Source organism: Oryza sativa, chromosome 3, assembly GCF_034140825.1.
Source record: "Oryza sativa Japonica Group chromosome 3, ASM3414082v1".
Taxonomy (NCBI): Eukaryota; Viridiplantae; Streptophyta; class Magnoliopsida; order Poales; family Poaceae; genus Oryza; species Oryza sativa.
The window spans coordinates 5,088,049-5,097,232 of NC_089037.1; the positions used below are offsets into that span (position 1 = coordinate 5,088,049).

The 9,184-nt window shown below is 50.0% G+C and overlaps 1 protein-coding gene across 1 annotated transcript; it reads right to left on the reverse strand.

Moving 5' to 3' along the window:
• Nucleotides 1-7,906: 7,906 nt before the first annotated feature.
• LOC4331940 (F-box protein SNE) lies at nt 7,907-8,828 on the reverse strand. Its single transcript, XM_015774529.3, has one exon. It carries the CDS (start codon nt 8,713-8,715, stop codon nt 8,179-8,181), a length of 537 nt encoding a protein of 178 aa, XP_015630015.1. The 5' UTR covers nt 8,716-8,828; the 3' UTR covers nt 7,907-8,178.
• Nucleotides 8,829-9,184: the final 356 nt, after the last annotated feature.

A 9,184-nucleotide genomic window follows, 5' to 3' on the forward strand; every position in this document is an offset into this window, starting at 1 on the left:
TGAGAAGTCAAATGCACATGCTCTCTTAATTTCCCTCTCCAAAACTCTCTTTGATTCCTCCAAAACTCCTGTATTTTATTTCCTCCTATAATGAATCTAGTGAGATGGAAATCATAAAGCATATTGAACAAGAGCTCAATTTTTTTGGAGGATTTGAATCCTAAGGATGAAATTCCTATAAAACCATTTGGAACAAAACATTGGTCACTAAACTTTCCTTTGAAAATTCTAGAGAATGAGCCATTCAATTGGAATCAATGGCGGAACTAGAAATTTTTTTGAGCTCAGATAAACTTCAATATAACTAGTATTTGCTATAAAAATTTCATCATCGATTTACACATCAATATTAAAATTTAATGAAGTTTTCATTGGTGAGCCCAGGCGGTCGCCCGGGCTAGCCTGGCGGTGGCTCCGCCCCTGGTTGGAATGTCGGAGGAAGATAAACATGAGATATTACCTCATGGTTTTCTCTTCTTGTGTCTACAATTAATATATTTTTCTTGTGTGATATTCAAACAATTGTGTTGAAACTATCTCATACTACCTCCGTCCCAAAATATAACATATATTTTAGGATGGAGGGAGTATTATTTATAACTATTTCAGTGTGCTATAGCTGTGTTTTTCCTATCACTACGTTTTCTAATGCTTGTGCTCCAAATGAGGTCTACTGTGCTTTTTTTCATGTGAGTCATCAAATACATGCTTTGGATTTTTTTTTTAAGATTTTTTTGTGGCATTTGATGTCACTAACATTTCAATCTTTTTTTTTCAGAAAATCCAAGAAATATCATTGAGAAACACCCAAATACAAAAACAAAAAAAAAATATCATTGATGAGTGTGAGTTCTATAAAATACCATTGTACAAGCGGTTTTATCCTAAAATATCATTATCGTTAGGGTTCCGTCCATCCCGTGCTGTTAAATGTACTATTCATCCTATAACACTTAACATATGTATGCTAATGTAACCCTAACGACGATGGTATTTCTAGGACAAAAGTCGTTTGTACGATGGTATTTGATAAAACTCATACTTATCGATGACATGTTTTGGAATTGGATGTTTGTTAATATCATTTCTTAGAGTTTTCTCTTTGTTTTTTTCAATCTCTATGTTTTTTTACTCCTATGTTTGAAATAATCCCTCAAATCATGACGACGTCAAGAGAAACAAAGCCGAGGGCAACAGAATGCATTACATTGCTTTTCAGAGTATTTTGTGTAGATAAATACAAATACTACACCAGTAGTAGACGTTTTTCAGGCAGGTTTCAAAATCCGGCGTGAATCATGGACCTAATTTGACAGGACAATTCAATGCACTAAGGCCCTCTTTAGATCCTTCAAAATAGCAAAAGTTTTACTATTTTATAGCACTTTTTACCATTTTGGATCTAAACACTAGTAGTAAAAGTTGGCAATTTGGCATTTGCTAGTCCATAGTAGCAAATTGTGCCAAAAAGTGCTTTGGGACCACTCCCTCTCTTTTTCTCTCTCTCACTTTAGTGCTAGAATGATAAAACTTTAACATGCATCTAAACACTAACTAGTACTTTTACAATGCCAAAACTTTTTCCACCCATTTGCCATTCCAAATGGATCTAAATATGCCCTAAGTGTCAGCCCAGAGCTCGACCAGACTGTCGTTGCATGCTCGCCATCTTCTTGGCGGATTTTTTAACGTTTTTAACAATTAATAGAATTTTTACTGAACACTAATGGTAATATAATTAATCATCTGGTACTACAGTATGTTTCGTTGCAACAAAAAAAGAGCGTGCGGGGTCTGCATGGCATTAGCAAAAGTGATGCAAATTTATACAGCACAGTACAGTAGTACATCTGGAATCAATGCGCAGCACAAGTTTAGCGAGAAATTTATGATCGTCTGGATGTCTGATGAAGAACACCGCAGGCATCAGGACGGCCGACGCCATATATATGTTGGGAAGATCATACATACTGTGCCATGTGTGGCTGTGCAGCATAAGACAAAATACACTCAATTATCGTATTTAAGATAGCGGTACCCAGTATACGCGATCACTGAATCCCCAGCACAGTGTACGTACATTTAAGATGTTCCTGTAGATACGTACTCTATATTCCAGATGAGCAAATGGATATTTGGCCACATTCAAAAAGCGATTTCGCTGTAATGCCATTTTGAAAACGCGTTTCGTTAAAATACCAATATGGAGCGTGCGCTCACCACCACTTTATCATTTTGGCCGTTTTGTGAATTTTCGAAATCATTTTCGCTAGAATGGCGGGTGAAGAGACGGAATTGCCACTGCTCGCCATGTGGACAGCCTTGCCGCTCGCCGACGCATCCACGATGACTCCACCCCTGGGCGCGGGGGCGCAAGCGAAGCTCCCTCGTGGGACTCGCATGTCGGGGAGGCGCTCCCAGTGGTGGCGAGAGAGGTCGAGGTCGAGCCGTTAGACGGTGGGCGAGGGGTTGTCGAGGGGATAGCTCCGGGCGTCAAAGCGGGAGCGGCCGAGGACGTAGATTTGGCTGCCGACCGCGACCGCGGCGAAGTTGGCGAGGCCATAGTGCTGTGGCGAGCACGGGATCGGCGGGAGGGACCACCAGGCGATGGGGGCGGCACGGTGGGGAAGAAGCACAGGAGGTGGCGCCGCGGAAGCCGCAGGCTGCGGTGGAGAGGGAGGAGCATGGCCGCCGAGAAGAGGAGCCGCCACACACAGAAGGTGGCCCAGAGGCGGGACTGGTCGGGGAACGTGAGCAGGTAGAGGATGACGGCGGCCACGTCGTCCGGGAGCCCCAGGATAATCGACGCCACGCCAGGCCTCAGGCTTAGGTTTCCGACGAGGCGGCGTCCAGCGGACGACAACGACGAGGCCATCCGATTGCCTCGCGCCGCGAGCGAAAAGGAAAGGGGAAGGAAGAAGAAATTGGCCTCGTGCCGCTCCGTGGACACCCGGATTTGGGAGTCGCCGACCACTGCGTGCGCGGCGACATGGGCGGGCCCGTCATCACCGGGGTTGAGCATGTAGGGTAGCGCCGGGAGGGAGCGCTAGTGCCAGTCCTCGATGGCGCCGGCGGGAGGCCTTGGACGGGCGCGTCGTCGAGCACGCACCACCACACGTTGCTGGGAGGGGACGGGGGAGACATTTCACCCGCGGGTGACTCGCGAGGCCCCGGGGTTGTATATTAAACTCTCAAAATGTAGCCTATACAAGGTCAAAAAGAACCCAACACAACAAAATATTGACATATATAAACAAAACCCTAGCTCTCTCTCTACTCTCTCCCCAATCGCCATCTCCCCTCCCATCCCACACACACAGGCGGCAGCGACGTGGCGCAGCGCAAGGCGCCAGGGCACGGCGGTCGCCGGTCGCCCTCTCGGCCTTTCCCATCCCCAGCTCCTCTCCTCTCCCCTCTCTGTTCACCCTCTCCGGCTCTCCCTACGGTCTGCCGAGTGCTGACGACACACGTCGCACGGGCGGCGTGCAGGGCGCACAAGCACGGCGAGGGCGCGACGGCTGGCGAGGGCACAAGCGCGGCGGTCGTCCCGGCACACGGTGTGGCGGCCAGTGAGGGCACAGGCGTGGCGGCCATCGATTCACAGCTTCACGCACTGAGAGTCAATTATGTACAATTATGCTATTTTTGATGGTGTGTGAATTATGTACCATATTTGTTCTTGCCAAATTGATGATTGTCTTGTTTTTTTTTTGCGGATGGGATAGATATTTTATCCAATGCGGGGCCCTAGTTGGATCGGGGACGGGGCCTGATTTGGCCCCGCATCTCTGGTCGGGGCCAGGGGCGGGGCCGTTCCAGCCCAACCCGACCCTGCCCCGCCTCGTTGCCATCCCTAGCTGCAACCTCGGGTGCCCCACCAGCGAGCATGGGCAATTCCGTCTCATCACCCGGTATTCCAACGAAAAAGATTTCAAAAATGCACAAAACGATCGAAATGGCAAAGTGACTGTGAGTACGCGCTTCATATTGACATTTTAACGAAGCGTGTTTTTGAGATGGCATTCCAATGATACTGTTTTTTAAACCTGGTCAAATGTCCATTTTCTAGTTCGGGACTTCCCAGTCCTAGCCATGTAGCCTGAGAGCTGAGATACACACCCCAGCAGTATCCTGTGCAAGGCATGATCGAGTCGAATCCGTCCCTGCCAATGGCACAAGTCTTTTCAAGGGGGTGTTTAGCCCCTCTCCCCCCCCCCCCCCCCCTAGCTAGCTGGTAGTGGCTGGCGCTACGCATGCACAGGCACGTCGCTTCGCCCGCTGCGTGCATCATATGCATCCATCCATCTGGTCTCCTGTTTTATGGACGGACGGGTCGCTGCACGGGCGGTCTGCACGCTGTCACGCGCAGCCTGGCATACGGGCTTGTCATATGTCAAAGATGCAGACACACACGACACAAGAGCCAGTTGGGGTTGGGAGGTTGCGCGTAGCCTCTTTCCCACACGTGACCCCCTCCCTACTCTCCCCACTGCCGCCACAACTTACCAGGATCCATGCGAGAATCGCACCAAAAACGCCACCAATCTCGTGAACTCCACCACCTCCATCGTATCGCCCGGCCTTTCCACTAGCTAGCAGCCTAGCACACAGCTGATCGATCGGCGAAGCTAGTCACGCCACGGCGATGCGATTATCCCGGTGTCGTTTACGCGGCGGCCGCTAGGGTGTCGGATGGGCTATGTCGTCGTCGTTGCCACTGCTTGTGTGTGTACCAAATCGGGTGCGTTGTTTCGACTGTTGGTCGATGCGAGTACCTACCGCATGTGATGGACGGGCCTGCAGGCGACTTGTCGATGGCAACGTACTCACCCGGCCTAGCATACGACCTGCTGCCTGTCTCGTGAACGCCACGAAGCGGCAGCCTGCATGTCGTTTACGAGGAGCCCTTAGATTCCCCTCCAGAATTAGGAGTACACGCCCTGTGTTGGTGTCGATCAATCGATAATGTAGATTGATCGCAATCGAGATGGGTGTTGATGAGCAGGATCATATCCATCCTCCTCTTGGGGGTTTCTCTGCAGGCTCCTGACAGACAATGAATGTGTGCACATGATCAATGCAGATGCGTGCAGCTATCGAAATCTTGGTTGGTACTTGTCCTGGATGGCTTGATTAGATTGTTAATACCAAAACACATTTTTTCGCTCATACTGATATACGAGTAGTAGTAGGACTTCCTCGTGAGCTCTCTTGAATTCATGTGTGTCGGAGCGGCAGCGTCACACGCTGCGCCCCTACGCATTTTTAGGATCTCAGAGCAGTCATCAGTCTTCGTGTACCTCAGTACTTTGAATTCTCTTTGCCTGTAGCAGATGCTTTTTTTTTTTGACATGAATAGCAGATGCATTCACTGTGCATTCCCTTCCCCCTTCTCTCGATCGACGCGACTTACCCGTATACTGCATCACTGCAAACTCACATAAATTTACCCGTGACCGTGTGCCCGTGTGATCATCCTCCAATCAAACTGTCCTTCCCTTTTCACCTTAAAAGGACCGGCCGGAACGCTTCTCTCATCTTCCAGTCGTACTATTACAGTCCAGTCGCCGCAATGGATGGCTGGCATGTCAAAGATGATGAATTGGTGATGGTGGCACCCGGTTGCACTTGCGCCCGCGGCTGGCAACGCGGCATCACAGATCTCACACGCGCGGACTAAAAACCGACGTGACAACACGGCCGCGGCCAACGACGAGACCGGCCGGTATGGGAGCTTGCCGCTGCATGCGACGTCGACGTTGATGTGGCCAAGACACGGAGCGTTACGTATAGTGCGCTCGTACGCAGGCGCGCATGCAGCTCGGCGATCACGGAGCTAGCGTCTGTCTGTACTGTCTACGCGCGCCTCCACACGACGCTGCCGACGACGACTCGACCAAGCCGGCGGCCGGAGACTTTCCCAAGCGTTTTCGCTTGCGTAGCCTGTTTTTACCATTTGACTGCGAAGTCTCGCTATGCATTGCATGCATGCAAGCTGATCGCTCCTGGCCGTTCTGCTCCGGCGAAAGCCGAAAATGGTGGAGCACAAGTCAGGGTGTTCAGGAACCGACCCTGCACATCTGTATCCTCTTCCCTGGCTCCCTCGGAGCTCGTGAAGAGTACTGGTATAGCGTATCGCAATTTCAAACATGGACTCGGACTCACCTGTTTGAAATACCCGAGTAAAATTTCGGCGAATTCTGGACCAAAGCACGTAAGCATTTTACTACGGAAAGTCTTTTTGATTGTCCTAACAGGCTAAATTAATTAAAGTCGTTAATTTCCTCTACGCGCAATTCCGGCTTCAATTCCTAGCTGTGCAACTTTTGCAGCCTTGAGATAATGAGATTAGACCACAGTGTTTGTCCGGAGAGAAACATCATCTTCAACCTCGCTTAACAACGTACAGCCTCCTTTCATGTCTGGGCCCTAGAATTAGCGAGCGCGGGCGTACTGGTTCAATCAATGCAGCGAAGCCCACAAACTCCGATAGGCCAGGGTAAGAGTCTGAAGTGTAATGAAACAGGGATGGATTTTTGTGCAGTAGAAGTATCTTTTCTTCTCATCAGATGTTGCCAAACCAGTTGTTTACAAAGATAACAAGACATGCATGCATTTCGCGTTCGCGGTGGTAACACACTAACACTGACACTTCAGGAAGCTTTTTTCAAGTTGCTTGAAGTGTTGCAAATTTACGGAAAACATGTTCGAGAAACTTCTTCAAAACGATACTCCGTGTTTAGAAACGTTCCGAGGAATTATTTTTTCTTAAAAAAACCATCATAAAAAATATAGACGTTCATAATGCATGAATATCTTTTCGAATGGTCATAATGCACCGATACTCACCCTTATATATGAATGCACATACATATTTCTATGAGCATCTTAGTATATTTTTAGATTAACATAGTTACCACGGAATCTAAAACTTAAACTCGGATGAAGGTATGTTTCACCACAACCTAACCCGTAGAACCGTATACCTTATATATAAATCTAGAGCTATATTCCACCACAAGTAACCTAAACCGTAGAGCCATACCGTAGAGCCATATACCTTGTATATGAATCTAGAGCCGTATTTCACTTTGCACTTCCAAATAATTCGGCAATTGCATTAACCAACATTCACCCTACCTTGAAAAACTTGAAACCCTCGATATAACACTTTACATTCTTCTGAATCAACAATAACTTTGATAAAACCACCTGAATCACCCGACCATTTAACCTATTCACTTAATATTTACTCCAAGTATAAATGTAACAGCAGTAGAAACTAGAAAGCATTGGTCTTCTGAAATATACCGTAGGAGTAGTAAAAATGAAAAGGGAGCCTTGATCACCCAACTAGTAGTAGTACTAGCATAGTACTCCCTGCGTTTCGAAATATTTGACACCGTTGACTTTTTAGTACATGTTTAACCGTATCTTATTCAAAAACTTTTGTGAAATATGTAAAATTATAAACATGTACTAAAAAATCAACGGCGTCAAACATTTTGAAACGGAGGGAGTAACTATAGTTAGCCAGTGGTCCATTTCGCCGGCGGTCCCCGTGCAACAACAACCCGTTCCAAGCGTATCCAGTAGAAGCAACAGCTTCCCTTTTGCGGCAAAAAGTCGCGCAGATACGCATGTCAGCTGCCGAGAGTTGGGCATCATGGATCACTCATCGTGCATGAGAACGAAATGGCAATGGATCGAGAAATCTTCTTTTTTTCTCAAAAGAAAAGGTGAGGTGATTACTACGTTAAGTAGACGGTCGAGTTGCACGCAAGCAGCCAGGCGAAGCAACAACAGCAGGAGCGATACAAACCGGGTGCTTTGAAATAGCAACTCGCCAAACGGACGCAAACAAGCCCAAAGCGTCCACGGAGGAACGATCAAAAGGAAGAAGAAGGAGAAGAAACAAAGGAATCATTAATTATTTTTTTCCCATATTGAATATGGCTCGCAGGTACAGCTTAATAATAATCAATTCTTATTGTTCGTACTGCTAATAATAATAATTAAGTAACCAATTATGTTAAGCGTCGTGCGCCAGACAAGCTAGTAGCAGCGCACGTACGCCAAGAAGAACGCGACGGCGTGGATCGTACGGCCCGGATTGCCCGAGCGGGTGGGCGGCGATGCGACCGCGTACGTACACGTGTACGCCTATTCAGAGGGGACTCACGAGACGTCCACTGGCTTGCACAGGAAGAGCAGTGACGACGGCTGCGGCTGCCTGCCGGCGCCGGCGCCGCCACCGCCGCCGAGGCGCTCGTAGCAGTCGATGGAGAAGAGCGACAGCGAGAGGGAGAGGGACAGGCGGGCCCTGGCGTGCGCGTGGGCGATGGCGCCGCCGCCGCGCCCGAGGCGGTCCAGCGCCGGGCCGAGGCAGAGGCGGTAGAGGCGGCGGTACCCGCCGAGCGCGGCGACGACGGCGCGGGTGGCGGGGCCGGCCGTGGGGCCGGACGCCGGCCCCACGTGGCGGAGGCAGAGCGCCTCCCAGACGGCGTCCCGGCGCGCCACGGCGGCCCAGAGGCGGCACACGCAGGCGGCGGCGGCGAGCGAGCGGCCGTCCAGCCGCGCCAGGATCTCCGCGAGGAGGTCGGCGTTGTCGTTGATGTTGTAGCAGTTGCCGCCGCCGCCGAGCAGCTGCATCCGCAGCTCCAGCTCCGTCACGACCACCACCTCCTCCCGCCGCGGTACTGGCCGTGCACCCATAACACCGCACACTAGCACGCACGGCCGGCCGTGCCGGTGCGTCGAGGGTAGTGCAGCGCACGCGGCCTTCGTGGAGGAGAGGCGGCCAGCGACGAGAAGTCGAAGTGAGAGGTGAGAGCGAGACGGGTGGAGAGCGTATATATAGCGAGTAGCAAAGCTGGGGTTTTGACTCTAGGAGCTTATGCTCTCGTGGGGGCACACCAAAAGGCGATTAAAAGGGTTCTTGGAACCAATATGGCAGTCGCCGCGGAAGCAACAAGTTCAGTGAGAGAGAGACTACGGCTAATTACTCTCCTCTGTCAGCCACTTAATTACACGTAGTAAGAACCGTAGAAGTAAAGAAATCCAAGAGCGAAGAGGGGTATCTGGTGTTGCGAGTGGAAGAGGATATGGGGCCAAGGGGGACGGGCCAAGCGGCGTGGAGATGTGCGACGGCCAGGAGTGAGGAGGCGGAGTAGGTGCGCGCAGC

Excerpts from the sequence above, each read along its gene's own strand:
- LOC4331940 (XM_015774529.3), bottom strand. The coding sequence starts at position 8,715 with ATGGGTGCACGGCCAGTACCGCGGCGGGAGGAGGTGGTGGTCGTGACG.